Source organism: Salvelinus alpinus, chromosome 5, assembly GCF_045679555.1.
Source record: "Salvelinus alpinus chromosome 5, SLU_Salpinus.1, whole genome shotgun sequence".
NCBI classification, from domain to species: Eukaryota; Metazoa; Chordata; class Actinopteri; order Salmoniformes; family Salmonidae; genus Salvelinus; species Salvelinus alpinus.
The window spans coordinates 2,722,613-2,748,396 of NC_092090.1; the positions used below are offsets into that span (position 1 = coordinate 2,722,613).

The following is a 25,784-nucleotide window of genomic DNA, read 5'->3' on the forward strand; positions in this document are numbered from 1 at the left end:
TGAAGAACAGAGACCAGTCAACGTCCTCAGTAACCCGAAGAACAGAGACCAGTCAACGTCCTCAGTAACCTGAAGACCAGTCAACGTCCTCAGTAACCTGAAGAACAGAGACCAGTCAACGTCCTCAGTAACCCGAAGAACAGAGACCAGCCAACGTCCTCAGTAACCCGAAGAACAGAGACCAGTCAACGTCCTCAGTAACCCGAAGAAGAGAGACCAGTCAACGTCCTCAGTAACCCGAAGAACAGAGACCAGTCAACGTCCTCAGTAACCTGAAGAACAGAGACCAGTCAACGTCCTCAGTAACCTGAAGAACAGAGACCAGCCAACGTCCTCAGTAACCTGAAGAACAGAGACCAGTCAACGTCCTCAGTAACCCGAAGAACAGAGACCAGTCAACGTCCTCAGTAACCTGAAGAACAGAGACCAGTCAACGTCCTCAGTAACCTGAAGAACAGAGACCAGTCAACGTCCTCAGTAACCCGAAGAACAGAGACCAGCCAACGTCCTCAGTAACCCGAAGAACAGAGACCAGCCAACGTCCTCAGTAACCTGAAGACCAGTCAACGTCCTCAGTAACCTGAAGCATCAGATAATTGTAATTTGGGAGACCGTTTTGTAAGGTAAGATGAGCAGCGTACGTTTTCACAGAAGCGTTCTCGGTCCTCTCGGCAGGAGAAGTACAGGAATCTGTCCAGGTGGAAGTCGTCTGACGACAGCTCCGCTACGCGCATGATGCTCTTCTTACACTCCTCTCTGATTGGATGAGCCTGGTCCTGTTGCTCCGCCTCTCGGACTAAGGCTTTCTCCAGACACGCTATGACCTCACCCTGTGAATGGATGTCCTGGGGGGGACGGGATGGAGAGAGGGTGGGAGTGAGGTAAGGGGGATGGAGCAGAAGGAGGGGGGAGGGAGGGGTCAGAATGAGAGTGGAAGCAGAGAGTGTTCCGATTGGCTAAACTTAAACTCTTTAACATCAACCTCAGCTCTGGCATCTTCCCCAATATTTGGAACCAAGGACTGATAACCCCAATTCACAAAAGTGGAGAAAAATTTGACCCCAATAACTGCTGTGGGATATGCGTCAACAGCAACCTTGGGAAAATCCTCTGCATTATCATTAACAGCAGACTCGTACATTTCCTCAGTGAAAACAATGTAATGAGCAAATGTCAAATTGGCTTTTTACCAAATTACCGCACGACAGACCACGTATTCACCCTGCACACCCTAATTGACAAACAAACCAAAAGCAAAGTGTTCTCATACTCCGTTGATTTCAAAAAACCTTTTGAATCAATTTGGCATGAGGGTCTGCTTTATAAATTGATGAAAAACGGTGTTGGGGGAAACGGTGTTGGGGGAAACGGTGTTGGGGGAAACGGTGTTGGGGGAAAAACATACGACATTATAAAATCCATGTTCACAAACAAGTGTGCGGTTAAAATTGGCAAAAATCAGATGTCTTTCCTCAGTGCTATGGGGTGAGACAGGGATTCAACTTAAGCCCCACCCTCTTCAACATATATAATCAATTAGTGCACTAGAACAGTCTGCAGCACCCGGCCTCACCCTACTAGAACAGTCTGCAGCACCCGGCCTCACCCTACTAGAATCTCAAATGTCTACTGTTTGCTGATGATCTGGTGCTTCTGTCCCCAACCAAGGAGGGCCTACAGCAGCACCTAGATCTTCTGCACAGATTCTGTCAGACCTGGGGCCCTGACAGACCTGGGGCCCTGACAGACCTGGGGCCCTGACAGTAAATCTCAGTAAGACAAAAATAATGCTGTTCCAAAAAAGGTCCAGTTTCCACAAATACAAATTCCATCGAGACACCGTTGCCCTACAGCAGGTGTTTCCAACTAGAAATGTGATTCACATTTGACCATTTTCAAACAGTACATTTATATTTTCCAAGGGGCTATTTGGGGAGGTTTTTTCTCTCGCCTGAGTAGAGCCTCATTTCACTGACAAAAATAATATGTAACCATCTAGTGTTCAGCGAAATAACTCAATGTCAAATACAGGAAGCCTAGTCAAATAATTAACATCCAGCTCACATTACCCGTTACTCTGTCGCAGGGAAACCTTCTCGTGCCGACATTTAGAAACATGACAATTTAAAAAAGACGACTTTCGAGTAGTAAGACATGTATAAAAGCAACAGATACCATTAATAAGAAGAGGCTAGAAGCATCTTATATGGTGAGCTACCGAGTGACTAGGACAGGCAAACACCATACTATTGTGGAGGACTTAATTCTTCCTGCTACCGCGGATATGACTGGGACAATGCTGGTGGAAAAAGCCCCATAAAACTATACAGACAATGCCTTCATCAAACAACACTGTTTCACGAAGCATCAGTGACACGGCAGGAGATGTTTTGAAACAATTACTGCTTGGCATCTAAGCCGGTGATGTATATGTGTTACAGCTGGAAGAGTCAGACGTGGCACAGCTTCCTGGTTGTGGTTCCTCCAGCTTCCTGGTTGTGGTTCCTCCAGCTTCCTGGTTGTGGTTCCTCCTTTAAAAGGTGCTGCTGCAGCATCATGTGGCACGTTATTTTTATTTTTATTTTTTTTAGGCCTATCCAGAATGTCGTTAGTTCGGCATGATCGGAGTCACCGTTTTTAGGTCAAAAATATAAAAATGAAAAATCTGCACTTTTTCGTGAAAATGGTTTTAAAATAATTTTTTAGGCCTATCCAGAATGTTGCTAGTTTGGCATGATGGGAGTCACCGTTTCTAGGTCACGAACGTGAAGAAAAAATATATCTGCCATTTTTCGTGAAAATGGTTTTAAAATATTTTGGGGGGATGAAAACGGGAATTGTTGTCCATCAACTGGTAATACATAAATAATGAAGCAGGTTAACAGGTTCAACATTTCACTTTTCATTCCAATGCTTTTTTTCAAGATAGGGACAAACATGGATCCTGTCTCGTTGTACATGGAACCTGTCTCGTTGTACATGGATCCTGTCTCACCTCTGCCTGTCTTGTTGTACATGGAACCTGTCTCACCTCTGCCTGTCTCGTTGTACATGGATCCTGTCTCACCTCTGCCTGTCTCGGTGTACATGGATCCTGTCTCACCTCTGCCTGTCTCGTTGTACATGGATCCTGTCTCACCTCTGCCTGTCTCGTTGTACATGGAACCTGTCTCACCTCTGCCTGTCTCGGTGTACATGGATCCTGTCTCACCTCTGCCTGTCTTGTTGTACATGGATCCTGTCTCACCTCTGCCTGTCTCGGTGTACATGGATCCTGTCTCACCTCTGCCTGTCTTGTTGTACATGGAACCTGTCTCACCTCTGCCTGTCTCGTTGTACATGGAACCTGTCTCACCTCTGCCTGTCTCGGTGTACATGGATCCTGTCTCACCTCTGCCTGTCTCGTTGTACATGGAACCTGTCTCACATGCAGTAATTAAAAAACCTCCAGATGTCAGCTGCTCATTGTCAGATTTACACCACATAAACACTCAGCCAGTCAGATTTACACCACATCAACACTCAGCCAGTCAGATTTACACCACATCAACACTCAGCCAGTCAGATTTACACCACATCAACACTCAGCCAGTCAGATTTACACCACATAAACACTCAGCCAGTCAGATTTACACCACATCAACACTCAGCCAGTCAGATTTACACCACATAAACACTCAGCCAGTCAGATTTACACCACATCAACACTCAGCCAGTCAGATTTACACCACATAAACACTCAGCCAGTCAGATTTACACCACATCAACACTCAGCCAGTCAGATTTACACCACATCAACACTCAGCCAGTCAGATTTACACCACATCAACACTCAGCCAGTCAGATTTACACCACATCAACACTCAGCCAGTTAGATTTACACCACATAAACACTCAGCCAGTCAGATTTACACCACATCAACACTCAGCCAGTCAGATTTACACCACATAAACACTCAGCCAGTCAGATTTACACCACATAAACACTCAGCCAGTCAGATTTACACCACATCAACACTCAGCCAGTTAGATTTACACCACATAAACACTCAGCCAGTCAGATTTACACCACATCAACACTCAGCCAGTCAGATTTACACCACATCAACACTCAGCCAGTCAGATTTACACCACATCAACACTCAGCCAGTTAGATTTACACCACATAAACACTCAGCCAGTCAGATTTACACCACATCAACACTCAGCCAGTCAGATTTACACCACATAAACACTCAGCCAGTCAGATTTACACCACATCAACACTCAGCCAGTCAGATTTACACCACATAAACACTCAGCCAGTCAGATTTACACCACATCAACACTCAGCCAGTCAGATTTACACCACATAAACACTCAGCCAGTCAGATTTACACCACATCAACACTCAGCCAGTCAGATTTACACCACATAAACACTCAGCCAGTCAGATTTACACCACATCAACACTCAGCCATTCAGATTTACACCACATCAACACTCAGCCAGTCAGATTTACACCACATCAACACTCAGCCAGTCAGATTTACACCACATAAACACTCAGCCAGTCAGATTTACACCACATCAACACTCAGCCAGTCAGATTTACACCACATAAACACTCAGCCAGTCAGATTTACACCACATCAACACTCAGCCATTCAGATTTACACCACATCAACACTCAGCCAGTCAGATTTACACCACATCAACACTCAGCCAGTCAGATTTACACCACATAAACACTCAGCCAGTCAGATTTACACCACATAAACACTCAGCCAGTCAGATTTACACCACATAAACACTCAGCCAGTCAGATTTACACCACATCAACACTCAGCCAGTCAGATTTACACCACATCAACACTCAGCCAGTCAGATTTACACCACATAAACACTCAGCCAGTCAGATTTACACCACATCAACACTCAGCCAGTCAGATTTACACCACATAAACACTCAGCCAGTCAGATTTACACCACATCAACACTCAGCCAGTCAGATTTACACCACATCAACACTCAGCCAGTCAGATTTACACCACATAAACACTCAGCCAGTCAGATTTACACCACATCAACACTCAGCCAGTCAGATTTACACCACATCAACACTCAGCCATTCAGATTTACACCACATCAACACTCAGCCATTGTCAGATTTACACCCCATAAACACTCAGCCAGTCAGATTTACACCACATCAACACTCAGCCAGTCAGATTTACACCACATAAACACTCAGCCAGTCAGATTTACACCACATCAACACTCAGCCAGTCAGATTTACACCACATCAACACTCAGCCAGTCAGATTTACACCACATAAACACTCAGCCATTGTCACTGGACTATAAAACCCCTGTTGCTGCCAAATGTATCGTCACTAATACAGATTTGTTTATTTTGAGCGTTCCAGATTCAGCAGGTGGAAGACCTGCTTTATCAGGAGGATCCTTCTGGAAACACTGACAAATGGGGTCATAGTTCCCATGTGAGAGTGGATTCTCGGCCCTCACTAGCATGAAAACTAAATACAGACACAGACTGTGTGTGGAAAATGATTTAAGACAGACCCTCTCCAATAAAACCCAACATTGCAGAGTCATGTGCATCATTTCAAGCACACCCTTCTCATTAACCTGTGGTGAATTATTCACCATTTTCGATGAACAAATAAGGTTTTATAAAGTCCCTTAAGTAAAGAGAAAAATCATTGAATATTATTATTTGTGCTCTGGTCCTATAAGAGCTCTTAGTCACTTCCCACGAGCCGGGTTGTGACAGAAACTCACACTCATTCTTCTGTTTAGTAAATGTATTGTATAGTGTGTGTGTGGCAGGCTTACAATGATGGCCCTGGTGCTAGAGGGGATACAGATGGCCCTGGTGCTAGAGGGGATACAGATGGCCCTGGTGCTAGAGGGGATACAGCTGACCCTGGTGCTAGAGGGGGTACAGCTGACCCTGGTGCTAGAGGGGGTACAGATGGCCCTGGTGCTAGAGGGGATACAGCTGACCCTGGTGCTAGAAGGGATACAGCTGACCCTGGTGCTAGAGGGGATACAGATGGCCCTGGTGCTAGAGGGGATACAGCTGGCCCTGGTGCTAGAGGGGATACAGCTGACCCTGGTGCTAGAGGGGGTACACAGCTGACCCTGGTGCTAGAGGGGGTACAGCTGACTCTGGTGCTAGAGGGGATACAGCTGACCCTGTTGCTAGAGGGGGTACAGCTGACCCTGGTGTTAGAGGGGATACAGCTGACCCTGGTGCTAGAGGGGATACAGCTGACCCTGGTGCTAGAGGGGGTACAGCTGACCCTGGTGCTAGAGGGGGTACAGCTGACCCTGGTGCTAGAGGGGGTACAGCTGACCCTGGTGCTAGAGGGGGTACAGCTGACCCTGGTGCTAGAGGGGGTACAGATGGCCCTGGTGCTAGAGGGGATACAGCTGACCCTGGTGCTAGAGGGGATACAGCTGACCCTGGTGCTAGAGGGGATACAGCTGGCCCTGGTGCTATAGGGGATACAGCTGACCCTGGTGCTAGAGGGGGTACACAGCTGACCCTGGTGCTAGAGGGGGTACAGCTGACCCTGGTGCTAGAGGGGGTACAGCTGACTCTGGTGCTAGAGGGGATACAGCTGACCCTGTTGCTAGAGGGGGTACAGCTGACCCTGGTGTTAGAGGGGATACAGCTGACCCTGGTGCTAGAGGGGATACAGCTGACCCTGGTGCTAGAGGGGATACAGCTGACCCTGGTGCTAGAGGGGGTACAGCTGACCCTGGTGCTAGAGGGGGTACAGCTGACCCTGGTGCTAGAGGGGGTACAGCTGACCCTGGTGCTAGAGGGGGTACACAGCTGACCCTGGTGCTAGAGGGGGTACACAGCTGACCCTGGTGCTAGAGGGGGTACAGCTGACTCTGGTGCTAGAGGGGATACAGCTGACCCTGTTGCTAGAGGGGGTACAGCTGACCCTGGTGTTAGAGGGGATACAGCTGACCCTGGTGCTAGAGGGGATACAGCTGACCCTGGTGCTAGAGGGGATACAGCTGACCCTGGTGCTAGAGGGGGTACAGCTGACCCTGGTGCTAGAGGGGGTACAGCTGACCCTGGTGCTAGAGGGGGTACAGCTGACCCTGGTGCTAGAGGGGGTACACAGCTGACCCTGGTGCTAGAGGGGGTACACAGCTGACCCTGGTGCTAGAGGGGGTACAGCTGACCCTGGTGCTAGAGGGGGTACAGCTGACCCTGTTGCAAGAGGGGGTACAGCTGACCCTGTTGCTTAGAGGGGGTACAGCTGGAGGTTGAATGTTTGACGGGGTACGGGACTATAAACAGTTTGGGAACCACTGCCCTAGAGCACACAAACAACTATACACACCTCAGCCTAAACATCAACGCCACAGATAACTTCCACAAAGCTGTGAACGATCTGAGAGGCCAGAAGGGCCTTCTACGCCATCAAAAGGAACATCAAATGTCACATCCCAATTAGGATCTGGCTAAAAAATACATGAATCAGTTATAGAACCCATTGCCCTTTATGGTTGTGAGGTCTGGGGTCCGCTCACCTACCAAGAATTCACAAAATGGAACAAACACTAAATTGAGACTCTGCAAGCAGAATTCTGCAAAAATATCCTCCGTGTACAACGTAGAACACCAAATATCCTCCGTGTACAACGTAGAACACCAAATATCCTCCGTGTACAACGTAGAACACCAAATAGTAAATAAATAATTAAAATGCAGAGCAGAATTAGGACGATTCCCACTAATAATCAAAATACAGAAAAGCGTAATTAAATTCAACAACCACCTAAAAATAAGTGATTCTCAAGCCTTCCATAACAGAACCATCACCTTCAGAGAGATGAACCTGGAGAAGAGTCCCCCCTGACAGCTGGTACGGGGACTCACAAACACCTCAGAGCCATCACCTTCAGAGAGATGAACCTGGAGAAGAGTCCCCCCTGACAGCTGGTACGGGGACTCACAAACACAAACCCCTCAGAGCCATCACCTACAGAGAGATGAACCTGGAGAAGAGTCCCCCCTGACAGCTGGTACGGGGACTCACAAACACAGACCCCTCAGAGCCATCACCTACAGAGAGATGAACCTGGAGAAGAGTCCCCCCTGACAGCTGGTACGGGGACTCACAAACACAAACCCCTCAGAGCCATCACCTACAGAGAGATGAACCTGGAGAAGAGTCCCCCCTGACAGCTGGTACGGGGACTCACAAACACAGACCCCTCAGAGCCATCACCTACAGAGAGATGAACCTGGAGAAGAGTCCCCCCTGACAGCTGGTACGGGGACTCACAAACACAGACCCCTCAGAGCCATCACCTACAGAGAGATGAACCTGGAGAAGAGTCCCCCCTGACAGCTGGTACGGGGACTCACAAACACAAACCCCTCAGAGCCATCACCTACAGAGAGATGAACCTGGAGAAGAGTCCCCCCTGACAGCTGGTACGGGGACTCACAAACACAGACCCTCAGAGCCATCACCTACAGAGAGATGAACCTGGAGAAGAGTCCCCCCTGACAGCTGGTACGGGGACTCACAAACACAGACCCTCAGAGCCATCACCTTCAGAGAGATGAACCTGGAAAAGAGTCCCCCCTGACAGCTGGTACGGGGACTCACAAACACAGACCCCTCAGAGCCATCACCTACAGAGAGATGAACCTGGAGAAGAGTCCCCTCTGCCAGCTGGTACGGGGACTCACAAACACCTCAGAGCCATCACCTACAGAGAGATGAACCTGGAGAAGAGTCCCCCCTGACAGCTGGTACGGGGACTCACAAACACAGACCCCTCAGAGCCATCACCTACAGAGAGATGAACCTGGAGAAGAGTCCCCTCTGCCAGCTGGTACGGGGACTCACAAACACCTCAGAGCCATCACCTTCAGAGAGATGAACCTGGAGAAGAGTCCCCCCTGACAGCTGGTACGGGGACTCACAAACACAGACCCCTCAGAGCCATCACCTACAGAGAGATGAACCTGGAGAAGAGTCCCCCCTGACAGCTGGTACGGGGACTCACAAACACAGACCCCTCAGAGCCATCACCTACAGAGAGATGAACCTGGAGAAGAGTCCCCCCTGACAGCTGGTACGGGGACTCACAAACACAGACCCCTCAGAGCCCCAGGACAGCAACACAATTAGACGCAGCCAAATCATGACAAAACAAAAAGATAATTCTTTCCAATGTGTCAAGAAATTAACAGAATGCTATTTGGCCCTAAAGAGAGAGGACACAGTGACAGAATACCTGACCACTGTGACTGACCCAAACTTAAGGAAAGCTTTGACTATGAACAGACTCAGTGAGCATAGCCTTGCTATTGAGAAAGGCCGCCGTAGGCAGACCTGGCTTTCAAGAGAAGACAGGCTATGTGCACACTGCCCACAAAATGAGGTGGAAATTGAGCTACACTTCCTAACCTCCTGCCCAATGTACGACCATATTAGAGACACATATTTCTCTCAGATTAAACCGATCCACAAAGAACTAGAAAACAAATCCCATCTTGATAAAGTCCCATATCTATTAAAGGGCCAACCAGTGAAGAACAAACCCCATCTTGATAAAGTCCCATATCTATTAAAGGGCCAACCAGTGAAGAACAAACCCCATCTTGATAAAGCCCCATATCTATTAAAAAGGGCCAACCAGTGAAGAACAAACCCCATCTTGATAAAGTCCCATATATAGTAAAGGGCCAACCAGTGAAGAACAAACCCCATCTTGATAAAGTCCCATATCTATTAAAGGGCCAACCAGTGAAGAACAAATCCCATCTTGATAAAGTCCCATATCTATTAAAGGGGCAACCAGTGAAGAACAAACCCCATCTTGATAAAGTCCCATATCTATTAAAGGGCCAACCAGTGAAGAACAAATCCCATCTTGATAAAGTCCCATATCTATTAAAGGGCCAACCAGTGAAGAACAAATCCCATCTTGATAAAGTCCCATATCTATTAAAGGGCCAACCAGTGAAGAACAAACCCCATCTTGATAAAGTCCCATATCTATTAAAAAGGGCCAACCAGTGAAGAACAAATCCCATCTTAAAAAAAGTCCCATATCTATTAAAGGGCCAACCAGTGAAGAACAAACCCGATCTTGATAAAGTCCCATATCTATTAAAGGGCCAACCAGTGAAGAACAAACCCCATCATGATAAAGTCCCATATCTATTAAAGGGCCAACCAGTGAAGAACAAACCCCATCTTGATAAAGTCCCATATCTATTAAAGGGCCAACCATTGAAGAACAAACCCCATCTTGATAAAGCCCCATATCTATTAAAAAGGGCCAACCAGTGAAGAACAAACCCCATCTTGATAAAGTCCCATATATAGTAAAGGGCCAACCAGTGAAGAACAAACCCCATCTTGATAAAGTCCCATATCTATTAAAGGGCCAACCAGTGAAGAACAAACCCCATCTTGATAAAGTCCCATATCTATTAAAGGGCCAACCAGTGAAGAACAAACCCCATCTTGATAAAGTCCCATATCTATTAAAGGGCCAACCAGTGAAGAACAAATCCCATCTTGATAAAGTCCCATATCTATTAAAGGGCCAACCAGTGAAGAACAAATCCCATCTTGATAAAGTCCCATATCTATTAAAGGGCCAACCAGTGAAGAACAAACCCCATCTTGATAAAGTCCCATATTTATTAAAAAGGGCCAACCAGTGAAGAACAAACCCCATCTTGATAAAGTCCCATATCTATTAAAGGGCCAACCAGTGAAGAACAAACACCATCTTGATAAAGTCCCATATCTATTAAAGGGCCAACCAGTGAAGAACAAACCCCATCTTGATAAAGTCCCATATCTATTAAAGGGCCAACCAGTGAAGAACAAACCCCATCTTGATAAAGTCCCATATCTATTAAAGGGCCAACCAGTGAAGAACAAATGCCATCTTGATAAAGTCCCATATCTATTAAAGGGCCAACCAGTGAAGAACAAATCCCATCTTGATAAAGTCCCATATATAGTAAAGGGCCAACCAGTGAAGAACAAATCCCATCTTGATAAAGTCCCATATCTATTAAAGGGCCAACCAGTGAAGAACAAACCCCATCTTTATAAAGTCCCATATCTATTAAAAGGGCCAACCAGTGAAGAACAAACACCATTGGTAATCCAACCTGTATTGATCTGGTTTGTCCTCCCACACGATAAATCCTTCAGTACAAACTACACTATGAAGAGGCCCTAACCAAACCACTAGACAACCCAGAGAGATAACGGTCCCTCAGTCTTCCTCCCTATGGAGTATCACTACACCACCCCCTCCCATCTCACCTTCTCTCCAACGTTGACGGTCCCTCAGTCTTCCTCCCTATGAGTATCACTACACCACCCCCTCCCATCTCACCTTCTCTCCAACGTTGATGGTCCCTCAGTCTTCCTCCCTATGAGTATCACTACACCACCCCCTCCCATCTCACCTTCTCTCCAACGTTGATGGTCCCTCAGTCTTCCTCCCTATGAGTATCACTACACCACCCCCTCCCATCTCACCTTCTCTCCAACGTTAATGGTCCCTCAGTCTTCCTCCCTATGGAGTATCACTACACCACCCCCTCCCATCTCACCTTCTCTCCAACGTTGACGGTCCCTCAGTCTTCCTCCCTATGAGTATCACTACACCACCCCCTCCCATCTCACCTTCTCTCCAACGTTGACGGTCCCTCAGTCTTCCTCCCTATGAGTATCACTACACCACCCCCTCCCATCTCACCTTCTCTCCAACGTTGACGGTCCCTCAGTCTTCCTCCCTATGAGTATCACTACACCACCCCCTCCCATCTCACCTTCTCTCCAACGTTGATGGTCCCTCAGTCTTCCTCCCTATGAGTATCACTACACCACCCCCTCCCATCTCACCTTCTCTCCAACGTTGATGGTCCCTCAGTCTTCCTCCCTATGAGTATCACTACACCACCCCCTCCCATCTCACCTTCTCTCCAACGTTGATGGTCCCTCAGTCTTCCTCCCTATGAGTATCACTACACCACCTCCCATCTCACCTTCTCTCCAACGTTGATGCTTCCACAGCGTAGCGTGTTGATGTCCTCTCTACACTTGTCCATGAAGCCACAGATGAGTCTGTAGTCTGAGAAGATGATGGAGGTCATCTTGGTAATGTATTGGTGACAGTGGTACTCTGTGATGTTACCACGGTGATCCACCAGGCAGGACACCAGGTAACCCTTACCACGCTCCTCCTCCGAACACTCCTTAATCTGAGGGGGGGAGAGACGCAGAGGTGAAATACACACTCCTTGGAATACAACACAGGTGAAGGTGAAGTTAAAACAGACTTAAATAGTCCCTACGGCCCTGAGGACAGGTGATGCCCTATAGGGGACAAGGTGCCATTTAGGACCCAGTCAATGTCACAGCAACAACAGACTGACATTATCTGGCTCACGGTACAGCTCTGCAGCCATAAAGACATGTTGCTGTGTGTGTGTGTTGCTGTGTGTGTTGCTGTGTGTGTGTGTGTGTGTGTGTGTGTGTGTGTGTGTGTGTGTGTGTGTGTGTGTGTGTGTGTGTGTGTGTGTGTGTGTGTGTGTGTGTGTGTGTGTGTGTGTGTGTGTCAGACTAACCTCAGTGATAGTACTCTTGCAGATGTCCATGGCCACAGACTCAAACTTGGGATCCATTGTCAGGTTCAGCTTGTAGTTCCATAGCAACTGGAGGAAAGAAGGAGAGAAACCATGAAACAGACACACAGAGAGAGACACACAGAGAGAGACACACACAGAGAGACACAGAGAGACACAGAGAGAGACAGACAGCGAGAGACACAGAGAGAGACAGCGAGAGACACACACACATATGATACCAGAACAGAGCATGTAGACAGATATGATACCAGAACAGAGCCTGTAGACAGATATGATACCAGAACAGAGCCTGTAGACAGATATGATACCAGAACAGAGCCTGTAGACAGATATGATACCAGAACAGACCCTGTAGACAGATATGATACCAGAACAGACCCTGTAGACAGATATGATACCAGAACAGAGCCTGTAGACAGATATGATACCAGAACAGAGCCTGAAGACAGATATGATACCAGAACAGACCCTGTAGACAGATATGATACCAGAACAGAGCCTGAAGACAGATATGATACCAGAACAGAGCCTGTAGACAGATATGATACCAGAACAGAGCCTGTAGACAGATATGATACCAGAACAGAGCCTGTAGACAGATATGATACCAGAACAGAGCCTGTAGACAGATATGATACCAGAACAGAGCCTGTAGACAGATATGATACCAGAACAGACCCTGTAGACAGATATGATACCAGAACAGACCCTGTAGACAGATATGATACCAGAACAGAGCCTGAAGACAGATATGATACCAGAACAGAGCCTGAAGACAGATATGATACCAGAACAGAGCCTGTAGACAGATATGATACCAGGACAGAGCCTGTAGACAGATATGATACCAGGACAGAGCCTGAAGACAGATATGATACCAGAACAGAGCCTGTAGACAGATATGATACCAGAACAGAGCCTGTAGACAGATATGATACCAGAACAGAGCCTGTAGACAGATATGATACCAGAACAGAGCCTGTAGACAGATATGATACCAGAACAGAGCCTGTAGACAGATATGATACCAGAACAGAGCCTGTAGACAGATATGTGGTCCCGTGTGGCTCAGTTGGTAGAGCATGGCGCTTTCTGCCAGTCTAACCTGGGTTGGAGGAGAGGAGAGGTTCCATAACAGACCTCAGTTCTGCCAGTCTAACCTGGGTTGGAGGAGAGGGTCCATAACAGACCTCAGTTCTGCCAGTCTAACCTGGGTTGGAGGAGAGGTACCATAACAGACCTCAGTTCTGCCAGTCTAACCTGGGTTGGAGGAGAGGAGAGGGTCCATAACAGACCTCAGTTCTGCCAGTCTAACCTGGGTTGGAGGAGAGGTTCCATAACAGACCTCAGTTCTGCCAGTCTAACCTGGGTTGGAGGAGAGGTACCATAACAGACCTCAGTTCTGCCAGTCTAACCTGGGTTGGAGGAGAGGAGAGGTTCCATAACAGACCTCAGTTCTGCCAGTCTAACCTGGGTTGGAGGAGAGGAGAGGTTCCGTAACAGACCTCAGCTCTGCCAGTCTAACCTGGGTTGGAGGAGAGGGTCCATAACAGACCTCAGTTCTGCCAGTCTAACCTGGGTTGGAGGAGAGGTTCCATAACAGACCTCAGTTCTGCCAGTCTAACCTGGGTTGGAGGAGAGGTACCATAACAGACCTCAGTTCTGCCAGTCTAACCTGGGTTGGAGGAGAGGTTCTATAACAGACCTCAGTTCTGCCAGTCTAACCTGGGTTGGAGGAGAGGAGAGATTCCATAACAGACCTCAGCTCTACCAGTCTAACCTGGGTTGGAGGAGAGGTTCCATAACAGACCTCAGTTCTGCCAGTCTAACCTGGGTTGGAGGAGAGGTACCATAACAGACCTCAGTTCTGCCAGTCTAACCTGGGTTGGAGGAGAGGTTCCATAACAGAACTCAGCTCTGCCAGTCTAACCTGGGTTGGAGGAGAGGTACCGTAACAGACCTCAGCTCTGCCAGTCTAACCTGGGTTGAAGGAGAGGAGAGGTACCATAACAGACCTCAGTTCTGCCAGTCTAACCTGGGTTGGAGGAGAGGTTCCGTAACAGACCTCAGTTCTGCCAGTCTAACCTGGGTTGGAGGAGCGGAGAGGTACCATAACAGACCTCAGTTCTGCCAGTCTAACCTGGGTTGGAGGAGAGGTTCCATAACAGACCTCAGTTCTGCCAGTCTAACCTGGGTTGGAGGAGAGGTACCATAACAGACCTCAGTTCTGCCAGTCTAACCTGGGTTGGAGGAGAGGTTCCATAACAGACCTCAGTTCTGCCAGTCTAACCTGGGTTGGAGGAGAGGTTCTATAACAGAACTCAGCTCTGCCAGTCTAACCTGGGTTGGAGGAGAGGTACCATAACAGACCTCAGCTCTGCCAGTCTAACCTGGGTTGGAGGAGAGATAGCAGATTGAGGGGTTGAATCATTAGCCGTGTGCTATCCCTACCAGGCAGGCAGAGAGCTGATCTGTGTTACCAAGCCCTCTGGGAGAACATGAACCCCTTATCTCAATGACAGACCCAAACACCCCTTCTACACATTCTGTTATGTTACAGCCTCGTTCTAAAATGGATTCAATAACACCTCTTTACAAATCATACTATCTCTGCACGTTAGTTAGGCTCCACACTGACTGAACTACACCTCCGGAGGTGAGGTCTTCTCCTGCCATGTGAAGATACTGTCACAGCTCATCCTGTACGTGTGACTTGGCAAAGCTGTGACAGACTTCAAAGCGTCGATGGGGAACACTGTGTCAAGATGAGGGGAGAGGGGGCGAGGAAGGAGAGGGGGCGAGGAAGGAGAGGGGCGAGGAAGGAGAGAGCGAGAGAGAGAAGCACTTACATGGTTGCAGTCGACAGCAATCTCCGTTTCCTGGAAAGAGAGAAACACAGGTAATAGACTCCATGATCAAGACGCTTTTTACTCAGTCTTTACTGAAGATGAGAGAGCAGACACACACACACACACACACACACACACACACACACACACCACCTCCACACTTTACCCCCGACTGGTTTTTATTGAAGGCGTCTTCGTGTTATTGAGCTGGCAGTTATAAATACATGAGAACCTCCATTAGTTAGGGCTTCAACATATCAAAATAGATTTTACATTCTTCAAAGTAGCCACCCTTTGCCTTGACGACAGATTTGCACACTGATAAAAATATATATTTTGATTTGTTTAACACTTTTGGTTACTACATGATTCCATATGTGTTATTTCATAGTTTTGATGTCTTCACTATTATTCTACAATGTAGAAAATAGTAAAAATAAAGAAAAACCCTTGAATGAGTAGGTGTGTCCAATCGGTACCGTGTTCAACTGGTACTGTATATATATCCAGCAGCTGGAGAGAAATGGATGATTCAATAGGAATGGATGACTCAATAGGAATGATGCTTGGACAGGAATGGATGATTCAATAGGAATGATGCTTGGACAGGAAGGGATGATTCAATAGGAATGGATGACTGGATAGGAATGATGCTTGGACAGGAAGGGATGATTCAATAGGAATGGATGACTCAATAGGAATGATGCTTGGACAGGAAGGGATGATTCAATAGGAATGGATGACTGGATAGGAATGATGACCTGGCCAACTCAATCAGGCACCAACCAGGTTAGGATGAAACAGAGGTCAGAGGTCACCAAGAGCAACAGAAATGCTAGAAAGATGTGTCGGCATCGAGTCTCTGGCCCCTCCCAGTTAGGGGGAGTCTCTGGCCCCTCCCAGTTAGGGGGAGTCTCTGGCCCCTCCCAGTTAGGGGGAGTGATGAGCTCTACAGCAGAGTCTCTGGCCCCTCCCAGTTAGGGGGAGTGATGAGCTCTACAGCAGAGTCTCTGGCCCCTCCCAGTTAGGGGGAGTGATGAGCTCTACAGCAGAGTCTCTGGCCCCTCCCAGTTAGGGGGAGTGATGAGCTCTACAGCAGAGGCTCTGGCCCCTCCCAGTTAGGGGGAGTGATGAGCTCTACAGCAGAGTCTCTGGCCCCTCCCAGTTAGGGGGAGTGATGAGCTCTACAGCAGAGTCTCTGGCCCCTCCCAGTTAGGGGGAGTGGTGAGCTCTACAGCAGAGTCTCTGGCCCCTCCCAGTTAGGGGGAGTGATGAGCTCTACAGCAGAGTCTCTGGCCCCTCCCAGTTAGGGGGAGTGATGAGCTCTACAGCAGAGTCTCTGGCCCCTCCCAGTTAGTGGGAGTGGTGAGCTCTACAGCAGAGTCTCTGGCCCCTCCCAGTTAGTGGGAGTGGTGAGCTCTACAGCAGAGTCTCTGGCCCCTCCCAGTTAGGGGGAGTGATGAGCTCTACAGCAGAGTCTCTGGCCCCTCCCAGTTAGGGGGAGTGATGAGCTCTACAGCAGAGTCTCTGGCCCCTCCCAGTTAGGGGGAGTGATGAGCTCTACAGCAGAGTCTCTGGCCCCTCCCAGTTAGGGGGAGTGATGAGCTCTACAGCAGAGTCTCTGGCCCCTCCCAGTTAGGGGGAGTGATGAGCTCTACAGCAGAGTCTCTGGCCCCTCCCAGTTAGGGGGAGTGATGAGCTCTACAGCAGAGTCTCTGGCCCCTCCCAGTTAGGGGGAGTGATGAGCTCTACAGCAGAGTCTCTGGCCCCTCCCAGTTAGGGGGAGTGATGAGCTCTACAGCAGAGTCTCTGGCCCCTCCCAGTTAGGGGGAGTGATGAGCTCTACAGCAGAGTCTCTGGCCCCTCCCAGTTAGGGGGAGTGATGAGCTCTACAGCAGAGTCTCTGGCCCCTCCCAGTTAGGGGGAGTGATGAGCTCTACAGCAGAGTCTCTGGCCCCTCCCAGTTAGGGGGAGTGATGAGCTCTACAGCAGAGTCTCACAACAAACTGTTTTCTGCCCCTCCCAAAATATAGAATTTGTAGATAATTGGCTCTCTTTCTGGGACTCACCCACAAACAGGACCAAGCCTGACCTGTTGAGGAGTGACGGACTCCATCCTAGCTGGAGGGGTGCTCTCATCTTATCAACATAGACAGGGCTCTAACTCCTCTAGCTCTACAATGAGAAAGCCAGCCTGCCATCTGGCTAACAGTCCGTGCCTGGCTGGAGGGGTGCTCTCATCTTATCAACATAGACAGGGCTCTAACTCCTCTAGCTCTACAATGAGAAAGCCAGCCTGCCATCTGGCTAACAGTCCGTGCCTGGCTGGAGGGGTGCTCTCATCTTATCAACATAGACAGGGCTCTAACTCCTCTAGCTCTACAATGAGATAGCCAGCCTGCCATCTGGCTAACAGTCCATGTCAGTTAGTTCCTCAGTTAGGTGGTTAAACTTAACCCTAAAACAGTTGTCACCACAACAGCAGTATGGGGCTGAAGAGAGGCCCTTTGAGCTGTGATAACAGCAGTATGTTACTACAACACCTTGCCTGCCAATGGAGAGGGGCCGTGCCCCAGCCCCCTGCCTCAGCCCCCAGGTTAGCAGGCAATATTAACCAGGTGAAATTGTGTCACTTCCCTTGCGTTCATTGCACACAGAGTCAGGGTATATGCAACAGTTTGGGCCGCCTGGCTCGTTGCGACCTATTTTGCCAGAATTGTACATAATTATGACATAACATTGAAGGTTGTGCAATGTAACAGGAATATTTAGACTGATGGATGCCACCCGTTAGATAAAATACGGAACGGTTCCGTATTTCACTGAAAGAATAAACGTTTTGTTTTCGAGATGATAGTTTCCGGATTCGACCATATTAATGACCTAAGGCTCGTATTTCTGTGTGTTATTATGTTATAATTAAGTCTATGATTTGATAGAGCAGTCCGACTGAGCGGTGGTAGGCAGCAGCAGGCTCGTAAGCATTCATTCAAACAGCACTTTCGTGCGTTCTGCCAGCAGCTCTTCGTTGTGCTTCAAGCATTGCGCTGTTTATGACTTCTAGCCTATCAACTCCCGAGATTAGGCTGGTGTAACCGATGTGAAATGGCTAGCTAGTTAGCGGGGTGCGCACTAATAGCGTTTCAAACGTGACTCGCTCTGAGACTTGGAGTAGTAGTTCCCCTTGCTCTGCATGGGTAACGCTGCTTCGAGGGTGGCTGTTGTCGATGTGTTCCTGGTTCGAGCCCAGGGAGGAGCGAGGAGAGGGACGGTAGCTATACTGTTACACTGGCAATACTAAAGTGCCTATAAGAACATCCAATAGTCAAAGGTATATGAAATACAAATGGTATAGAGAGAAATAGTCCTATAATTCCTATAATAACTACAACCTAAAACTTCTTAAGGAATATTGAAGACTCCTGTTAAAAGGAACCACCAGCTTTCATATGTTCTCATGTTCTGAGCAAGGAACTGAAACGTTAGCTTTCTTACATGGCACATATTGCACTTTTACTTTCTTCTCCAACACTTTGTTTTTGCATTATTTAAACCAAATTGAACATGTTTCATTATTTATTTGAGGCTACATTGATTTTATTGATGATTATATTAAGTTAAAATAAGCGTTCATCCAGTATTGTTGTAATTGTCATTATTACCAATAAATTTAAATACATATTTTTTTTTTATGGCCGATTAATCGGTATCGGCTTTTTTGGCCCTCCAATAATTGCTATCGGTATCGGCGTTGAAAAATCATAATCGGTCGACCTCTAGTAGAGATGATATTCTGAGGTGAGAAGAGGGTGATATTCTGAGTGACCGAGCACCACTATGTATCCTCAGATGACCTCTTTCCTCTTCTCTCTCCTAGATGCTCCAGATGTCCCCACGCTGCTCAGTCACTTCTTTAGAAAACTCAGCCATATAACAATCTTCAGATTCCTTCTCTGTCCTCCCCCTCTCCCTCTGTCCTCCCCCTCTCCTCTCTCTGTCCTCCCCCTCCCTCTGTCCTCCCCCTCTCCTCTCTCTGTCCTCCCCCTCTCTCTGTCCTCCCCCTCTCCTCTCTCTGTCCTCCCCCTCTCTCTGTCCTCCCCCTCTCCTCTCTCTGTCCTCCCCCTCTCCTCCCCCTCTCCTAATTGAAAGGCTGTAATGTGTGTCATCACTACCTTACTACAGCCCAGGGGAGCCAGTTCATGACATGAGTCACCAGCAGTCCTGTCTCTCTCTCACTCAGAAACAGACAGGAAATCAAGATGACTTAAATGTAAATGTAAATGTAAGATGGCCGATCTGAGCTAGTCAATGCCATGGAACCTGCTCAGAACCAATCCTAAGACTAACATGGTACAAACCCAGGACGAAAAAAGGAGGAAAGAAGGCTGGATAAGTGAATCCCAAATGGCACCCTATTCCCTACATAGTGCACTACTTTAGACCAAGGCTGTAATGTGTGTCATCACTACCTTACTACAGCCCAGGGGAGCCAGTTCATGACATGAGTCACCAGCAGTCCTGTCTCTCTCTCACTCAGAAACAGACAGGAAATCAAGATGACTTAAATGTAAATGTAAATGTAAGATGGCCGATCTGAGCTAGTCAATGCCATGGAACCTGCTCAGAACCAATCCTAAGACTAACATAGTACAAACCCAGGACGAAAAAAGGAGGAAAGAAGGCTGGATAAGTGAATCCCAAATGGCACCCTATTCCCTACATAGTGCACTACTTTAGACCAGAGCCCTATGGCACCCTATTCCCTATATAGTGCACTACTTTAGACCAGAGCCCTATGGCACCCTATTCCCTATATAGTGCACTACTTTAGACCAGAGCCCTATGGCACCCTATTCCCTATATAGTGCACTACTTTAGACCAGAGCCCTATTCCCTATATAGTGCACTGCTTTAGACCAGAGCCCTATTCCCTATATAGTGCACTACTTTAGACCAGAGCCCTATAGAACCCTATTCCCTATATAGTGCACTACTTTAGACCAGAGCCCTATGGCACCCTATATAGTGCACTACTTTAGACCAGAGCCCTATAGAACCCTATTCCCTATATATAGTGCACTACTTTAGACCAGAGCCCTATAGAACCCTATTCCCTATATAGTGCACTACTTTAGACCAGAGCCCTATAGAACCCTATTCCCTATATATAGTGCACTACTTTAGACCAGATCCCTATAGAACCCTATTCCCTATATAGTGCACTACTATAGACCAGAACCCTATTCCCTATATAGTGCACTACTTTAGACCAGAGCCCTATAGAACCCTATATAGTGCACTACTTTAGACCAGAGCCCTATAGAACCCTATTCCCTATATAGTGCACTACTATAGACCAGAGCCATATTCCCTATATATAGTGCACTACTTTAGACCAGAGCCCTATGGAATCCTATTCCCTATATAGTGCACTACGTAGGTAATACTATGGTGATTTGGAGCTAAATTGTACAGCCTACTATAGGAAACACCACTATACAGTTGAAGTCGGAAGTTTACATACACTTAGGTGGGAGTCATTAAAACACATTTTTCAACCGCTCCACACATTTCTTGTTAAAACAAACTATAGTTTTGGCAAGTCGGTTACGACTTCTACTTTGTGCATGACACAAGTAATTTTTCCACCAATCGTTTACAGATTATTTCACTGTATCACAATTCCATTGGGTCAGAAGTTTATACTCTAAGTTGACTGCGCCTATAAACAGCTTGGAAAATTCCAGAAAATTATGTCATGGCTTTAGAAGCTTCTGATAGGCTAATTGACATAATTTGAGTCAATTGGAGGTGTACCTGTGGATGTATTTCAAGGCCTACCTTCAAACTCAGTGCCTCTTTGCTTGACATCATGGGAAAATCAAAAGAAATCAGCCAAGACCTCAGAAAAAAAATTGTAGACCTCCACAAGTCTGGTTCATCCTTGGGAGCAATTTCCAAACACCTGAAGGCACCACGTTCATCTGTACAAACAATAGTACGCAAGTATAAACACCATGGGACCACGCAGCCGTCATACCACTCAGGAAGGAGACACGTTCTGTCTCTTAGAGATGAATGTACTTTGGTGCGAAAAGTGCAAATCAATCCCAGAACAACAGCAAAGGACCTTGTGATGACGCTGGAGGAAAAAGGTACAAAAGTATCTATATCCACAGTAAAACGAGTCCTATATCGACATAACCTGAAAGGCCGCTCAGCAAGGAAGAAGCCACTGCTCCAAAACCGCCATAAAAAAAGCCAGACTACGGTTTGCAACTGCACATGGGGACAAAGATGGTACTTTTTGGAGAAATGTCCTCTGATCTGATGAAACAAAAATGGTATTGTTTGGCCATAATGACCATCAGTATGTTTGGAAGAAAAAGGGGGAGGCTTGCAAGCCGAAGAACACCATCCCAACCGCGAAGCACGGGGGTGGCAGCATCATGTTGTGGGGGTGCTTTGCTGCAGGAGGGACTGGTGCACTTCACAAAATAGATGGCATCATGAGGTAGGAAAATTATATGGATATATTGAAGCAACATCTCAAGACATCAGTCAGGAAGTTAAAGCTTGGTCGCAAATGGGTCTTCCAAATGGACAATGACCCCAAGCATACTGCCAAAGTTGTGGCAAAATGGCATAAGGACAACAAAGTCAAGGAATTGGAGTGGCCATCACAAAGCCCTGACCTGAATCCTATAGAAAATGTGTGAGCAGAACTGAAAAAGCTTGTGCGAGCAAGGAGGCCTACAAACCTGACTCAGTTACACCAGCTCTGTCAGGAGGAATGGGCCAAAATTCACCCAACTTATAGTGGGACGCTTGTGGAAGGCTACCCGAAACATTTGACCCAAGTTAAACAATTTAAAGGCAATGCTACCAAATACTAATTGAGTGTATGTAAACTTCTGACCCACTGGGAATGTGATGAAAGAAATAAAAGCTGATATAAATCATTCTCTCTACTATTATTCTGACATTTCACATTCTTAAAATAAAGTGGTGATCCTAACTGACCTAAGACAGGGAATTTTAACTAGGATTAAATATCCGGAACTGTGAAAAACTGAGGTTAAATGTATTTGGCTAAGGTGTATAAATTAATTTGCATTCTTCTCATTACTCTGTAGGCTACTATATTTATATTTATATATATATATATATATATATATATATATATATAGTCAGTATCAGAAGAGTGCCATCCTCCTGCATCTCATATCTGCCTGTAGTTACTGAACTCTGCCTGCTGGACCCATGAGGTAAACTGTCATTTCCAGGAATGCAGTGTCAGGCACTCCACCCCTCCAGTCACCTGTCTGCCACCTGACTGTCACCTGTCTCTCACCTGACTGCCACCTGACTGTCACCTGTCTGCCACCTGACTGTCACCTGTCCATAACCTGACTGTCACCTGTCTGCCACCTGACTGTCACCTGTCTGCCACCTGACTGTCACCTGTCCATAACCTGACTGTCACCTGTCTGCCACCTGTCTGCCACCTGACTGTCACCTGTCTGCCACCTGACTGTCACCTGTCCATAACCTGACTGTCACCTGTCTGCCACCTGACTGTCACCTGTCTGCCACCTGACTGTCACCTGTCTGCCACCTGACTGTCACCTGTCTGCCACCTGACTGTCACCTGTCAGCTCTCAGAGAGATGTACATGTCAGTGTGTTAAACACAGAACCTCACCCAGAGAGCTGAACATGTCAGTGTGTTAAACACAGAACCTCACCCAGAGAGCTGTACATGTCAGTGTGTTAAACACAGAACCTCACCCAGAGAGCTGTACATGTCAGTGTGTTAAACACAGAACCTCACCCAGAGAGCTGTACATGTCAGTGTGTTAAACACAGAACCTCACCCAGAGAGCTGTACATGTCAGTGTGTTAAACACAGAACCTCACCCAGAGAGCTGTACATGTCAGTGTGTTATACCGTCTTTATAAAGCACATCAGTATGATATTTACAGCACAACGTGTTTTGTTACAGCCGAGCTGACTGGAAACCCGTCGGCATCCGTAGTGATGGTTTCCACGGTAACATGTTTTTACAACTAAGTTGCAAGCTACCGTCCTAAGGCATTGTGAAACGAGTGTCTTGTGAAACACATTCCAGACACTGGCTCTTACTATGTTCACATAAGGTATTTGAAAAGAGAACTATCAGCTAGCTCGCTGGGTGATAGGATAGCGGCTATGTTATCTGTCTGCCGTCAGCTCGGCTCAACAAGGTCAGCGCAGGATTCAGACTACAACTGAATTATCTGACCATCTAGACGGGAGAAGTCCTCAACTTCAAAACGTTGTTCTCTCCATAGCCAAGCTATCTTAGTTTACCTCTCTGTACCCACTACTGGCCTTGTGTTATTGAATGACAACGACACACCCGAGAAACAACCAGATCAAAGCGCCCCCCCCCAACGCAGATCTAATTAGTCTTCAGTCACGGCCCTGCGTGGATTAATGACCGAGACAAAATACCAGGCCAAAATCAGGAAGTGCACTTCTCTTTTAGCAATTTACACAGAAAATTGGACAAAAACACATTTACTTGAATAACGGTGTAGATGCTGAATTTGTTGACAGAATGATGGCAACAACAACAAACCGTCATTCTGTTACCGAACTGCATCTACACTGTTCTTCAAGCAGGATAAATATGTTGTGTGGAAATTATAGTCCTTGTGCATATAGTTACGATGTTAAACTTTGAAATCAATGGATTTTGTTATAAAAAATCTTGAGTCTGAGCGTCATTCCATAACAGTGGAATCAGCCGTATGCTTTCTAAAACGGTCGTACGTCATTCATTACCGTATTAGTCTGCTTACTGCAATGTATGCGTTTTTTTTGTCGTCATTAGACACTAGTTTCAGTAATGAAATGACATTCATTGACTATGTACTATAAATAAAGCTCCACTCCGTTGACTGTTTCCTTCTGGAACGTTCTTTGATGATATACAGTGGAGATCAGAGGACTCATCAGGCTTCTATAGCGGGGATGCATAGAAATTGTTCAATTATTTGCCGCTGAAAAACGGAGCTCTTCGCTTTGCATTGGGGAAAAAACAGTGCATTTGTGCTTCATGTAGACTAATTAGCTTTTTGCTGTCACTGGAGAATCTGGAGCCATGTTTACTAGGAGAACAAGAAGACCCATCACCAATGATGTGGAATGAACACACACATCCTCTCCAGATGTGCCTACCTGACTGCTGTCGCATTAACATCCGACAGGCAATAGAAACACGCACGCACGCACACGCGCGCGCACACACACACACACACACACACATGCAGGCACACTCGCGAACAAAACACGTCGCCACCACCCAAATCCCGTTTTACCTCCTTTCTGTCCTGTAAACACTCCAGGACAGCTAAATTGTTGCTCCATGTGTGTTTGGGACAAAGCCGGGTCAAGTCGTCCCTGCAGGACTGCTCTTCGGCCAGCTTCCACCCGGTAGCCCTCCGAGGCTGCGTCATGGCCGCAACAGCAGGAGCAACTGGGACGTTATTGACTGGACCGGGCGCTCCAATAATATTAACGGGAGCCGGAGGGTTTACTGGCTGATTACCCAGTCCGTTTCCATTGCCGCTAGGTGCTTTCAATCCTTGAAGGGTACACAGACAGAATGACACTGACATCAACAGTAAGAGTAGGTGAACACGTCCGCTCGCCGCCATCTTCGGGGAAATTGTAGCAGAGTATAGCGGCAGCGGAACGTCTGCGTGTGCGCTCAACGTTGGCTGGCCCATAGATATACGCTAACGGTATCTAGATCCGTAATATTCCCTAACAAAAATATTCTGACGACAAAATAAGACAACATAACATGCAGGAATGTCTATTTACTATATGGAAGTGTATGGTTTAGGATACAGCAATATTTCTTTGTGACATTAGCACAAGCCCTATCATATCTGTGTCTGCGCCGATCTACTATAGTGGATTGTGCTCTCTGTCTGTAATCTACCCCCTCCCATCTCTAGAATGTACCTAGATATACACTGAGCGGACAGAATATTAGGAACACCTCTTTTCATGATATAGTAGACTGGCCAGGTGAAAGCTATGATCCCTTATTGATGTCACCTGTTAAATCCACTTCAATCAATTTAGATGAAGTGAAGGAGACCGGTTAAATAACGATTTTTAAGCCTTGAGACAATTTAAACATGTATTGTGTATGTGTGTCATTCAGAGGGTGAATGGGCCAGACAAAAGATTGAAGTGCCTTTGAACGG

At 47.1% G+C, this 25,784-nt stretch overlaps 1 protein-coding gene across 1 annotated transcript in view; it reads right to left on the reverse strand.

Annotated features, from left to right (window-relative positions):
* The window catches only part of LOC139575413 (Golgi apparatus protein 1-like), an 81,599-nt gene extending 56,144 nt beyond the window's left edge, over nucleotides 1-25,455 (reverse strand). Inside the window, exons 1-5 of the mRNA XM_071400352.1 lie at nucleotides 24,885-25,455; nucleotides 15,520-15,549; nucleotides 12,650-12,736; nucleotides 12,068-12,283; nucleotides 642-845 (exon numbers count right to left, since the gene is read on the reverse strand). Of these exons, the coding sequence (XP_071256453.1) occupies nucleotides 642-845; nucleotides 12,068-12,283; nucleotides 12,650-12,736; nucleotides 15,520-15,549; nucleotides 24,885-25,295 (948 nt within the window). The 5' untranslated portion in view covers nucleotides 25,296-25,455. The remainder of the gene's footprint in view (nucleotides 1-641; nucleotides 846-12,067; nucleotides 12,284-12,649; nucleotides 12,737-15,519; nucleotides 15,550-24,884) is intronic.
* Between the last annotated feature and the right edge of the window lie 329 nt (nucleotides 25,456-25,784).